Genomic DNA, 13,746 nt, shown 5'->3' on the forward strand with positions numbered 1-13,746 from the left:
CCCCCGGGCGCCTGTCATGGCTGCCCACTGCTCACCAAGGGTGATGGTTAAAAGCAGAGGACAAATTTTGTTGTGTCACCATGTGCTGTGCTGCAGTGTTTGGCGACGATGACAGTCAGCTTGTGAATAAATGTAACAGCACTGACGTTTGTGCATCACAATCAGTCAAGAAATGCATTAGTGAACGGTGTATTTGTCTCCATATTTTTCCTAACAAGAATGTTACTGCAGATATGCAAATATCTGAAATGGAAACGGGAAAAAAAAAACAAAAAAACGATGAAGAGGATATGCGAAACATTAACTTTTTTTGACCAGGAGGAAGCCGCCCGCCGTATAGTGGGCGTGTCCGCCCCCGCCGCGCCACGCCCCGCCCCGCCCCGCCGCGCGCGCACCGTCCCATCAATTAGAACGGCGCCGTCCAGCACGCGCTAACGGACCTCGCCGCCGCCGCCGCGCTCGGGATAAACGGATCCGAGGTAAGACCGACCCCCGCGTCAAATTATGCCAAAAAAAGCCGCCAGCGCGCCGGCGCCTCTCGGCCACAGGCGCGCAAAAGAGGCGAGAGGATGGATTTATTTTTTTGTGCATTTTAAAAGCTGCGTCACCGTGTTGGGGACCGTCTGCAGCAGTTTAATTGTGCAATTGAACAATAGGAAAAAAAAAATTAAAAAACGGAAAACCAGAGACAGATCTTGTTGGCAGCGGATTTCCACGTCTACCGACTCACATTCCAGGGAATCCAGGTCCTGTTCAGTCAGGAATTTGTACCTGCACAGTCTTGACTCGATCATAATCTTCCCAGCTGCTATAAAAATGGAAGGGGGGGGGGGTATTCTGGTTATTTATTAAAATGAGCCAGATTTGTTTAATGCACGGCCATAATTCACATAATTTCAAACATCTGCAGTCAAATAATAACTTTTTCTTTTTTTTTTGCCTGCGACTATATTTGAAGAGCCATCTGGACCCCGCCCGTTCGATGGAGCCGCCGCGGGGTTCCGTAATTCCGTATTCCCACTGTTCGGTGTCTATTTCCTCACCGTCTCTTTGCTTTTTTTCCCCCCTCCGGCTGTGAAGGTGTGAAGATGTTCCTCATCGTTGCTTCCCTTTGCCTACTGAGTAAGGTTACTGAAGTACTACATTCACACAGATTAAACCAAATATAAAATTAGATTAGACTGCACTTGAATGTGTCTTCGTAATAAAAGTTCCACGCTGATGTTACGAGACTGACCCTACACCGCTCCACAGGCCTGTCCACTGGCCAGCAAGTGGACCTGACCTCCTGCATCACGAAGGAGAACAACCTGAGGATGGTGTGCACGTTTGCCCCTGACACGCCGGCCCCGCAGTGCAAGTACGTGCAAGCAAACAGGACCGTGGCCAGCACCAACTCCACCGACGCCCAGGACCCCAAGTACAAGAACCGCGCCAACGTCACCGTCAGCGGCGGCGCGTGCCTGCTCACGCTGACCGGCCTGCCGGACGTCACCCAGCAGTTCACCTGCATCATCAGAGCAACGCAGAGGGCGGAGACAACGGCCACCGTGGACAAGAGTGAGCTCCGGCCGCACGAACGCGCAGACAATTCCGACCACGGGCCTAATTTCTCTCGTTCTTTTCCCGTGTGTGTGTGTGTGTGTGTGTGTGTGTGTCCGCAGATGCACTCGGGACGTGCTCGTCGGCCGCCATCCTGCAGAGCAGCGCAGCACCGCTCCTCATCCTCATCCTCGCCTCGTTCCTACCTGGACCCCACTGAGCGAGCGTTTCAGGCCTTGTGCCTTCGTGCAGAGATTATCTGACGCATGACGTGTGTGGCCGTGGTCTCTGTTATATCGGCCTTCTATTCTGCCCCGTTGTGTTCATTTGACATGCCAGCGCTATGCAATTTGACCATCCTTTTCTGATCAGGACTGAAATAAAAAAACGTCCAAAACCAAACACTCTCTGCGTCTGTGATATTAAAATCACTCATTTGGTGTTGTGGTAGTAGGGTGGTAGTGGCCTAGTGGGTAACACACTCACCTATAAACCAGAAGACCCAGGTTCAAACCCCACTTACTACCATTGTGTCCCCGAGCAAGACACTTTACCCTGAGTGTCTCCAGGGGGGGACTGTCCCTGTAACTACTGACTGTAAGTCGCTCTGGATAAGGCTGTCTGGTGAATGCTGCAAATGTAATTTATGACGTCAAAATGTGTGTCTGTGTGGTAAAATGCCGAGTGCGCGGCGCCCCCTGGCGCCCAGGCGGGGCGCTGCCTCGGGCCCGTCGCGGCATAAAGACGTCAGAAATTGTTTATCTGCCCTGGATCCGAGCGGACGCTGCAGCGGGGATGAGTTTCGGCGCTTTCCCGGTAATTTGCACGCTTCCCGCGGGCGTTTGGGGGGGCCGCCGGCGGCGCTCGGCCGTCTTTGAACGTCGCCCGTTCGAAATGAACCCTTTTGCGGCGCCGGGCGCGAATCTCCCATTGTCCCGGGCGTCGCGTCGCAGCGGCGCCTGCTCGCGTCCGTGGAGGTTCGCGGGCAGAGCGTTTTATTATTATTATTATTATTATTCGTCCCGTTTTAAACGACGTGCGGTGAAATGTCGCGACCGGCGGAAACGCGGCCGTGTGCGCGTCGTCGGACGGCGTCGCGCCGCCTCGCCCTCCTGCTCGGACCGTCCCGACTTCTCGCCCTCTTCCTTTCCACCTCGGCACGGGAATTATTCTGCGATTGGTCCCGCCAACTCGGGCGGCGGACCGCAACACCGGCACGTCAAAAATGAAAGAAGAAGGATGCGACGCCGTTTATCGATACGGCGATATATCGCCATCCCTCGCCCACGATACGTTACTGATGCATTATGGGTACACTGGTGTCGCGTTGCTTCCTGTATCGATACCCTTATCCAGAGCGACTTACAGTCAATAGTTACAGGGACAGTCCCCCCCCTGGAGACACTCAGGGTGAAGTGTCTTGCTCAGGGACACGATGGTAGTAAGTGGGGTTCGAACCTGGGTCTCCTGGTTCATAGGCGAGTGTGTTACACACCAGGCTACTGCTAGTAATACATTATTATCCTGGTTATTCAGGCGGTGCATGACCCAAACACCCGGCGTTCTTCATAACTTCATAATAAGGTCTACAGGACATGCTATAATGTGTACGTTTGCCCTTTTTTTTTTTTTAAAGTTGAAATGGTCCCTTTTCTTCTGAAATTACACAGATATTGAGTATCTCCGAATCGGCAGGATAATAAAGCTGATGTCGTAAATCTGTCTTTTTTTTTTTTTTAATGAGTGAATGTTATAACTGAAGGTCAGGTGCGAGTAACTGCGCTGAGGTGAAACCAAGCAGAGTCTGTTTTTTAGTCTCTGTGCCCGAGGTCACAGCCGTGGGGCCTGTTTTGTGACCCCTTCTTTTTTTTTTTTTTTTTTTTTTTCTTTTTTTTTTTACTTTTCTGTTTTTTAGGTGCTTGATGAAATAGATTTTCTGGGGTTTTAAAGGCCAGAGAAGCCCTTTTAAGGTCAAAAGCGCGCTGGTGGAAATGAAAGGGTGAGATTACCATTGTGTCTCTTTTTAAGTAATACCCTCTGGGCCACTTTTTGCATGCACTTCAAGCAATGGGATAAAATCAGACTATACTTTAGATACCTCAAAACACTGCTGGTTTCACGTGCACTACCTCTCTGAATCTTAAAAACTAGATGCAATAATTATTATTGATTGCTAAAGCGGATCTGTTTTGGGTTATAAACATGTCCAAATGGATTAAATTTGTTTAATAAGTGGCCTAAAGCAACAAAAAAAATATTGTGCAGTCATATGTGTGTTGTATTTTTTAATGCAGTATTTGAATTCCACAGGCAGCAGAAAAGTCCAGACTCTAGAGGGGATGTTTCAGTAATGGAAGAAGGTTTGTGCTCTGTCTTTTTTTGTCATTTCTACTTTAATTCTCTTGCATTCAGCCTCTTGCAGGGATCAGGTAGTTTCTGTGCTTCCGGAACATGCTTTCCTAGTTTCGTGTTTAGTGTGGATTTCCCCTGGCATAAACTGGTCGAGCTGGCTGAGCTGGTTCAACCCTGAGTGTGTGTTTTGCTCGAAGGTGCTGTAGCCACAGCTGATGACCCATCAGCCATCACAACCATCCAATCAGCAGCCACATTCTCCACAGACCAGCCGATCAAGTATCTCTTTAAAACAGAAGGGACTGGTGGCCAGGTAAGAGCGGCGTTAGTAGTATCAATGGCATCTTCCACCTGCACGTTAGTGGATATACACTTATGACTGTTTGACATAAACATAGATCATTCATTTATCATCTAAAAAAGCCAAAACAATAATAATAATAATTAGTATTTTGCTGCAGGTGACGTACCGTGTGATTCACGTCACCGATGGGCAGGTTGATGGTCAGCCGGACGGAGCGGCAGCTGTTGGTGTGGTCACCGGCTTTCCCAACGCAACGCATGCCGTAACACCAGCTGTTACACAGGTTACAATATTTACACGCACACCGAAACTAAGTAATGAGGCCATGAATAAAGCATTTTACTTAACAAGAACTACATGATCATAATAAAAAGACTTTGTATTGTCATTACGCAGTTGCCTTGGCAACAAAATTAGGTAAAAGACGCACTTTTAAATCGCACTGTTTTTATATACATTTATTAATTTAAAAAGCAATTAATTTTTACTATATTTTAATGGAAAATAAAGACAAACAAACAACACATTAAATACTCTGCTCAAAAAAATAAAAATAAGACATCTTAGATCTGAATAAACGAAATATTCTTATTAAATACTTTTTGCAGTTGAAAGTGCTGACAAAAAATCACCAAAAATTATTGATTGAAATGAAATTTATCATCCCATGGTGGTCTGGATTTGGAGTCACACTCAAGCGTTTTACTACATTTCGTTGCCCTGTACTTGTACATGTGTAATGACAATAAAGTTGAATCTAATCTAAAAATCTAAAAATTTAAGTGGAAAAACACACTACAAGCTAGGGGTGTTGAACTTAACTGTATAATTAATCCTGATATTGTGCCTCAATGCAGTGCAGAAAATAATTGATTATATCATAATGACATTGTTTGGTGATTTGTGGAAATTGTTGAACTTTGACCACTGTGGCGCAGAGAAAGGAGGCTCATCGGGAAGGTGGGGTTTCCTTCACTCTCTCTGCATAAGGACCGGGTGAATTAATGTCCTTAACGTCCTGAAGTCTCCCTAGGGATCTCCTCCCATACCTGGAGGAGAACCACCTGGCGTTGGTAGATGGAGAAATACATGAGGTCTAGCATTATGTTGCATTAGGAGGAAAGCAGGGCCAACCGCACCAGCATATGGTCTCACAAGGGGTCTGAGGAGCTCATCTCCGTACCTAATGGCAGTCAGGCTACCTCTGGCGAGCACATGGAGGGCTGTGTGGCCCACCAAAGAAAACGACCCACTGCCAAAACTGGTCATGCTGGAGGATGTTGCAGGCCACGGTCTCTCTAGATTCTGTCACGCCTGTCACATGTGCTCAGTGTGAACCTGCTTTCATCTGCGAAGACCACAGGGCACCAGTGGATTTGGCCAGCACATCTCCTGATGTGCTGGCCTGTCTCCTGGTAGCACCTCCATGTTCTGGACACTATGCTGACAGACACAGCAAACTTCCTTGCCACAGCTCACATTGATGTGCCATCCTGGATGAGCCGCACTACCTGAGCCACATGTATGGGTTGTAGTCTCAGGCTAGCACCAGAGTGAAAGCACCGCCAGCATTCAAAAGTGACCAAAACATCAGCCAGAATATGTATATATATACACACACACACACACACACACACACACACATTTAATTATTTATAATTAAATTGCCTTATTTGCTGAGGTTGGTCATATGAATAAGAAATAAAAACATTGCTAATTTGGCAAAAATAACTAAATGCTAAGAGTTCTACTTAAAGTATAATTCCTTATATCTGTAACATGCAGCTGTATTCAAACATATTTAAATGTTTTTATTAAATAAATCTCTTAAATTCCCTTCTTAGACTGTGTTTGCACAGTCTGAGAGTTTGGAAGCCGAGGGCTCGGAGACGCACTACTATTACCCAGCGACCATTGCAGACACCCCACCCGCTACCATGGTAACCAACGTCCAAGCCCCCGATTCGATACTCACTCAGACTACGCCTACAGGTGAACACGTGTGCAGCCGCTCTGTTCCACTCATGGGACGCCTAAGTGTTGTGCCTTGTCTGACCTTTGGCCTTCTTTCCTCAGGTCAGCTGTATGTAATGATGTCTCCCCAGGATGTTCTGGGCACCGCCAGTCAGAGGTACGCCTTTTCCCAACATCTGGCATCCCAACATCTGGGAAGTTTTGTTTGTGTGTGTGTGTGTGGGGCCTAAAAATATGCAAGTAATTGGAAATGAACATTTGTAGTGAAATAGCACTTGTTGACTCTGATAATGAAAAGTGCCAAGTTCAGTTTCATCATCAGATGTCCCAGTGCAACAGTGATGCCAGTTTCAAAGTTTCTCATTTCCGACCCTCAGTAAGACAGAATCTCCCCGGACGTCAAGGGATGACAAGAGACGAGCACAGCATAACGAAGGTACGTGAGTGGGCATCTAGCACCCAGCGCCCTCTTTCATACCCCGTCATACCTGGTTACCCGCTTTCCTCTGCAGTGGAACGGCGCCGTAGGGACAAGATCAACAACTGGATAGTTCAGCTGTCAAAAACCATTCCCGACTGCAACATGGACACGACCAAGAATGGACAGGCGAGTTCACGCAGCCGCTGACCGGCGCGCCGTCTTGCGTCTCCGCTTTGCCTTACCTGTTCCGTCCGTCTCTGCGTACAGAGTAAAGGTGGCATTCTGTCCAAGGCCTGCGACTACATCCAGGAGCTGGTGCAGAGTAACGGCAGGCTGGCGGATGAGCTGGAAACCTTGGAGAGGCTGAGGATGGACAACCAGCTTCTCAGACAGGAGGTACAGCATATCTCTGTGGGTTCACCTCAGGGCTCCGTTTTTTTTGGTCGACTACCGGCACGTAATTACCCTGTTTACACCGCGTTATCTGCCGGTACACGCCTGAACGCTTGCTCACGTTACCTTTTCAACGTTTCGTTTCTTGTTTTCGTCTCTTCGCCCAGGCGGAGGAGTGGAAGTCTAAGAACCAGATGCTGAGAAGTCAAATGCGACAGCACGGCATCGTAGCCGCCAGCACAGAGCCGCAGTGACGGCAGGTCAAAGGGTGGCAGAAGGTCTACTCTGAACTGCACTATATTTGTAACCCCTACCCGCCCCCCCTTTCTTGTAGTGTTACCACCCAAAAAGCCCCAGTCATCAATTCCCCGGTCTTCTGAATCGTAACGAGCACTACGCATCTGTGTTTGTTTAGATTGTTTTGCATCACCACCCATGGACACCGAGTTCATTTAAAAGACGTGTAGTAGGTGAAGTCGAAAGACCGATAAAGCGTCGACTGTGGAACGCTACATCCTGCGATGTGGATTCCGGTTGTCACACTATGACCGGAAGTCACGAGAAGATGAACATTTTTTTTTTTTTTTTTCGCCAATTTGATTTGCTTTCCTTTCTGCGTAATTTAAAGGTATCACGGCTAGTCAGTTCACATCGAGATACAGTACAATTCATTACGCTGTCAAATTACAAAATGTATAATTTTGTCATCGATGCACTGCTGGCTGTTATTTGACAATTTAATAAACCATCAAGTTGTACACACAATATATTTTTTACAGGCTCATTGTATGAGGACTTGGCATGGAATGGTGTGTGGATTAGTAAAACTGGTTACAAATGTGAAATAATGCATATGCCAAACGTTAAATGTGTGAAGATAGAATAACGTTATTTCCTTTTGTTGATGCTCCCCCCCCCCCCCCCCCCCCTCTATAACTCATTTGGAATTGGAAATATAGTCTGCAATTTATATTAAATGTTGAAAATTGAATTGTTAATGTGTTTTTTTTGTTGTTGTTTAAATGTATTAACGATGTGAAAACACTAGATTCCTTGTGATTAATTGTTTAAGTCGCACAGCTGCCATAATACCAAGAACACGCGTTTTAAACCAAGTCCGTATCTAATCACGATATACAGATCATACAGTTTCAGAATGGACAGAGTTGCGTCGCCCAGCATCCACGCAGCGGGGGGGCACTGGTGGCCTAGCGGGTGAGGGGGCGGACTCGTAATTGGGAGGTTGCCGGTTCGAGTCCCGAAACACCATGGTGCCACTGAGCAAAGCCCCGTCCCATTTACGTTTACAGCATTTATCAGAAGCCCTTATCCAGAGCGATTTACAAATTCTTAGTAGTTACAGGGACAGTACCCCCCTGGAGACAATGCTCAGGGACACAATGGTAGTAAGTGGGATTTGAACCTGGGTCTTCTAGTTCATAGGGAAGTGTGTTACCCACTAGGCTACTACCACCCTAAAACAGATGTGCTATTTACTGTATGGTAACATATTATATTTTTACATTTTCATTAACTTTATTCAGAGGGACTTACAATCAGTAGTGACCAGGAGAGTCCCCCCCCCCTGAAGACTCGGGGTTAAGTGTCTTACTCAGGGACACAATGCTATAGGTGGGATTTGAACCTGTGTCTTCTGGTTCACAGGCGAGTGTGTTACACACTAGCCTACTACCTAGTGGGTAACATACTCGCATTCGTGGCAGATGGTTAAATGACAATCACTTCACTTTCAGTTTGTTCATTCTACGTCTGAATTGGAAATACTTCCGATAGGTTTGAGATGAACAACTGCAAACCTTTCCAACCTTCGCATTCATCATAGTGGGTAACACACTCACCTATGAACCTTCCCAAATTGTCCCACACCGCCCCTCTGCTACGTTTCCTCCACTGGCTCCCATCCACTGGTTCATCTAGACTCTTCTCCGTCTTGGCCCCTCGGCGGTGGAATGAACTTCCCCTCGAGGTCAGAACAGCTCAGTCACTGAGTATTTTCACACGGCAGCTCAAGACCTTCCTCTTTAGAGAATATTTAGATTAACTTGTAACCTTCTTATTGTGTAACTTGTGTACAGAATCTACAACAAGAGTGAATAAAAAGATTGTATTCATAGTTGAGGGTCCTAGTGAACTGGAATTGATCTCTTCATCGATGGTAACTTGAAAGCACGTTGTAAGTCGCTCTAAGGACGTCTGCCAAATGCTTTAAATGTAAATGTAAATGAACCCCACTTACTACCATCGTGTCCCTGAGCAGGACACTTAACCCTGAGTGTCTCCAGGGGGGGACTGTCCCTGTACCTACTGACTGTAAGTCGCGTCGGGTGAATGCTGTACATGTAAATGCGTTTCGCTTCGGCTCCCGCGGGGCGAAACTCGTCGTGACGTCACGCCGCACGGGCGTCAGGTTCCGCCGCGGCTTCACCTGCCCTCAGTCCAGGTGTGGCGCCGTCCGGAGACGCTGCTCGGCGCGGCCGCTTCTGCGCGTTAAACGCCCGGTAGCGACACACAGGGCGCAGTTCGCGGCGGGGAAATCCCGAGTTTCGCTCCAAATCGATATTTCCGACGGATCTGTGCTCGCTGAAGCGGGAAAGGACGAGCAGAAGAATGTCGGCCGACATGTTTGTTGCAGGCCTTGCGGTTTGTCTGTTGTTCGCAACAGGTAAGGTTACCTTCACTCTTATTCTTCACATAGGATTTCTTTTTGTTATTACGTGTTAAAGTTCTGGCAGTTTGTAGACTCCCAATCAATCAATTGTTAAATTTAAGTCTTCGCTTATGCGTGTATGGTAATTTCACGGAATCTAAACAGCTAAAATCGTTTTAAAAGTGAGTTAAAAGTCCTTAAAAAATAATTTCATGTATATTTTTGTTAAGGGAAAAAAAATCTTTCGACGTGAATTAGTAGGTTGAGTTGATTTTCACCCCTCCCCGAAACCAGAGGTGTGTGGACTTACAAACACGGAAGTGGCGCGGCGGTTTCACCTTCTTCTTCGTCTTCTTTTTACACCCGCGACGTGTTTCTTTTGACAATTTGTGTAGGAATATAAAGTTCGGATCATGTTGCTCCTTTTGGCTCGTGGATTCCGGGTTAATGGGGGGTCCGTGGGGTCGAACTCGGAATTCGTGACCTTTACGAACCCAACTGCCATTCGGCGGCCCGGGTTGTCGGTTTTAAAGGCGGGTTCACAGTTCACGGTCGCTGCTAGGATGCTCGCATCCACAGGCCCTTCTCCCCTGTCCTCCGTGCGGAGGAGCTGGATTATGGGGCGCGGCCCAGTGGCCACCAAGCTCTTCCGGCCTACAGTGACCCCTTCAGAACCCTGCCACAGGACTCTCACGTTCCACACCTGCGACTCGCAATCAGATCAATAAATAATAACCATCGCTCAGAGGTCTCGGATTTCGGAAGCAGAAGTATTGCTGCTTGGTTCTCTTCCTTCCTGCAACCAAGACAGAAATACAGAGGCTCCATTAAAGCGCGACCGATTTTCAAATGTGTGTGTGCGCCTGTGCGTACCACGTGACTGCCATGCCACAAACCACATACACACCTGGCGAATCCAGAAAAACATTCCTCCGAAGATGAGATAAATAATAGACGAGATAAAGATCCGATAAAGGTTAACAACCTTCACAAACAGATACTTTGCTTCTCTGTACGGTGGGGCTGAATCCCGCTAGTCGAGGACCCCATACTTAATCTCTTAAAATTCTCCTAATAGATATCTACCTGAAATGGCCACTTTCACTTTTTAATCATTATTGAGTTTTTTTTTTTTTTTTTTTTAGTCTGTGAAATAGGCAATTTTACAAAAAAAAAACCTCACGTATTTCCCGAAAGAGATGGGATTTATATGTTTCTTCTTGGAAAGCCCGTGTAACTGTGACGCTTGTCTTGTCTGTAGGTGCGCACGCTTTCTCAGCCACCACGACCACTCCAACGCTGAAGGTGCCTGAAAACCAAGGTAAAACCAACAGCAGGCCTGATGGGCAGATGAGCGCGGCGTTGAGACTCCTGGCATTCGACGTTTTCTCTGTTTGTATCTTTCAGGGGCCGATCTGACATGCACTTATTCGGCGGATTTTGGCTCAAGTCCCCGAGTCGAGTGGAAGTTTAAGGACCTTCTGGGGATTCAAACGTCCTACGTCTTCTATGACGGAAAGCCTACAAGTGGGGACCACCGCTACCTTAATCTAGTAGCCGATTTGGGACACAGGTTTTAAGGTGGAATTTATTGGGTTTTATTTTCTCCCCTTCCTCACCCAAAGGCCAGTACGCCGACAGAGTCACACAGTACAACGGTGGCCTGAGGTTCAGCAAAGTGACCAGAAAGGACACCGGGCAGTACGACTGCACGGTGGCTGGCCAGGGACAGTACGCCGATGCAAAAATCCAGCTGATCGTACTGGGTAAGACATCTCTGGCCTGTGCTGGATAATACGGTAACACCGGTTCGTTTTATTTTTCCATCCCTGTCCTGCTACCCGAATAAGTGCCCTGTGTTGCAGAATAAATTAAAGGTTTCTTGCCTTCCTTGTTGGTAATTTTTGCCCTTTTCCGTTCCTCAGTGCCACCTTCGCCACCCATTTGTCGGATCCCCCTGTCTGTCACGACGGACAGGAACACCCTCCTGACGTGCGAGGACCCTCAGGCCTCTCCTCCGGCCACGTACAAATGGTACTTCAACAACGTCCCCCTTCCGGAGGACCCCAGCAAGTTCAGCAGCTTCCAGAACTCGTCCTACAAGGTCAACACTGTGACCGGGAGCCTGGTCAGTTCTCTCCACCACACCCATTCGCCTGCCGGCCCGCTCGGCGTCGTCAGCCGTCGGTTATAGCAAAATCCTAGCAACGTTTGCTCTTTCGCAGGCCTTCCCTCGTGTGTCCAAGGTGGACGCTGGGGAATATTTTTGCGAAGCCATTAATGAAGCTGGCCCTGCCCAGCGCTGCGCTGCAGTGAGGATGGAAGTTCGTGAGTGTCTTTTTTTTTTTTTTTTTTTTTTTTTTTTTTTTTCTCTCCACTAAAGCCAATGAGTAAATGAGTACGGTAAATAGATATTTCTGCTTCCCCTTCAGACGATCTGAACACCGGCGGCATTGCTGCAGGGATTATCCTGGCGCTGTTGGCGGTGGCCTTGCTGGGATTTGCACTGTGGTTTGCGTATCGCAAAGGCTATCTGCCCAGTACGTTGCTCCTACCTACCGACGCTGCATTTTAACAGACCAATTAGACCAGTTACAGTAAAGATAATAAAACTGACAGAATAGTAGTAGTGTGAAAGATTGCGGATGTCTGAATTTGCTGTTAAACCTTATGCTTATTGAATCATATTAATGTGAAATGAAGTGTGTAAATGAAAAACTGTGGGTTTAAAACTCCTTTTGTCTTTTGTTTCTTACAGAAAAGGACAATCGGTAAGGTTTTTTCTTTGTTTGGGGGGCGGGTGTGTTGCTTCAGTTCATCTAGTGGGACTGGTTTACCTTATTGAAACTTTTTTTTTTTATTTTTTTTTATTTGTGGTTTTTAATTAAATCAATGTGATTTGTGTTGATGTGAAATGTTCTAGACGCTCTGTTCATCTCCGCAGGAAATCAGACCCTGGCGTATATCGTCCGCCACCGCAAAACAATCCAGACGAAGGGGATGTGAGTTCAGCTTCAGTCTGTCTCTTAAGCAGTCTAAAAGATTCCGTGTTCTCTGTCTTGTTTAGTGCACACCTTGCGTTTTAGTTTATTCTTCTTCTTGCGCAGATGCTTTTACAATTCAGTTTTTCCATTCTTAAGTGCATGTTTCTCTTCTGTCCCTCAGGGTTCAGAGTTCAGACAGAAATCCTCCTTCGTTGTCTAGCCAGTGGCGCGCAGGAAGTCCTACCAGCTGTCGGGTGTGTGGTGTTTGCAGCATTTTAGCTGAATGAACTCTTTGTAGTACATGGACACCGAGGACTTTACTTTTGTTTTATTATTTTCCAATATCATGGTGGTGAATTTTAGCAGATCATGTTGAATGTTCAAGCATCCTTTTCAATGAACAATGAGTGTGTGTCTTTATAGTTTTAATCATGAATGATGTACATACCTAGTTATAGCACCAAAGTGGAAAATGTTCTGTATGGTTATAGTAATATAAAGGATTTGGTTGTAGAGACTCATATCTTGAAGGATAAATAATTAGGGTGGTCCACAGAAATATTCTAGGACCCCTAATGTGGCTAAGAAATGGTGCCTGTACGCCCACATTTAAATGTGAAGTTACTTGTAATGTGTGTTTACTGTATGAATTGTGCTTTTAGGGATGCTCTTCTCTATTTATGCTTCTTTTGCGTTATATGTTCATGAATGGCTTGAACTTTTGTATAATGTAAATACTTAGACAGAAAATGCTGACTTTCCTTCCCCCTTTTTATTCCTTTTAAGTGAATGCTGTTATTAATCTATTTTTTTTTACCTTCAATTATGAGCAGACTAGCTGACTTTTGTTTGGGGTTACAGTAGAGGCTTTATAACATGCTTTTTGTAAAATAATTTTTAATAAATGTGTTCTCTTTAACTGTCTCATCGGTCCTCGTTGTGTGTGAATTGCCGCTGGGTGGCGATCAATCACCACCAGCTTTTAATCACGAACAGCATTTACTTATTTTAAACTTTCGATGTGATTACTGTGATTAATTTAATTTTGAAAATTAAGAAAATGTTACTCCGTTCATTTTCCATTGTGGTGTATTATTTAATTATTCGA

At 46.3% G+C, this 13,746-nt stretch overlaps 2 protein-coding genes across 2 annotated transcripts; both read left to right on the plus strand.

Moving 5' to 3' along the window:
* Positions 1-2,240: 2,240 nt before the first annotated feature.
* LOC114792463 (upstream stimulatory factor 1-like) lies at positions 2,241-7,803 on the plus strand. The gene is made up of 11 exons (XM_028983608.1): positions 2,241-2,358; positions 3,458-3,541; positions 3,853-3,902; positions 4,092-4,207; positions 4,356-4,481; positions 6,043-6,190; positions 6,275-6,329; positions 6,550-6,608; positions 6,685-6,779; positions 6,861-6,989; positions 7,154-7,803. Exons 2-11 carry the CDS (start codon positions 3,534-3,536, stop codon positions 7,238-7,240), a joined length of 873 nt encoding a protein of 290 aa, XP_028839441.1. The 5' UTR covers positions 2,241-2,358; positions 3,458-3,533; the 3' UTR covers positions 7,241-7,803.
* Positions 7,804-9,407: 1,604 nt separating this feature from the next.
* On the plus strand, positions 9,408-13,562 carry LOC114792662 (junctional adhesion molecule A-like). Its single transcript, XM_028983991.1, has 10 exons — positions 9,408-9,669; positions 10,916-10,975; positions 11,062-11,181; positions 11,280-11,420; positions 11,580-11,782; positions 11,880-11,982; positions 12,087-12,194; positions 12,413-12,425; positions 12,599-12,656; positions 12,820-13,562. Exons 1-10 carry the CDS (start codon positions 9,615-9,617, stop codon positions 12,856-12,858), a joined length of 900 nt encoding a protein of 299 aa, XP_028839824.1. The 5' UTR covers positions 9,408-9,614; the 3' UTR covers positions 12,859-13,562.
* The last annotated feature ends 184 nt before the right edge of the window (positions 13,563-13,746 follow it).

The sequence above is a fragment of the Denticeps clupeoides genome, chromosome 6, assembly GCF_900700375.1.
Source record: "Denticeps clupeoides chromosome 6, fDenClu1.1, whole genome shotgun sequence".
NCBI lineage: Eukaryota > Metazoa > Chordata > Actinopteri > Clupeiformes > Denticipitidae > Denticeps > Denticeps clupeoides.

Excerpts from the sequence above, each read along its gene's own strand:
- LOC114792662 (XM_028983991.1), top strand. The coding sequence starts at position 9,615 with ATGTCGGCCGACATGTTTGTTGCAGGCCTTGCGGTTTGTCTGTTGTTC. Across the intron at positions 11,182-11,279 it reads CTATGACGGAAAGCCTACAA|GCCAGTACGCCGACAGAGTC; the intron begins GTGGGGACCACC and ends CCTCACCCAAAG. Across the intron at positions 12,657-12,819 it reads ACAATCCAGACGAAGGGGAT|GGTTCAGAGTTCAGACAGAA; the intron begins GTGAGTTCAGCT and ends TCTGTCCCTCAG.
- LOC114792463 (XM_028983608.1), top strand. Across the intron at positions 4,208-4,355 it reads CAGAAGGGACTGGTGGCCAG|GTGACGTACCGTGTGATTCA; the intron begins GTAAGAGCGGCG and ends ATTTTGCTGCAG. Across the intron at positions 6,330-6,549 it reads CTGGGCACCGCCAGTCAGAG|TAAGACAGAATCTCCCCGGA; the intron begins GTACGCCTTTTC and ends TCCGACCCTCAG.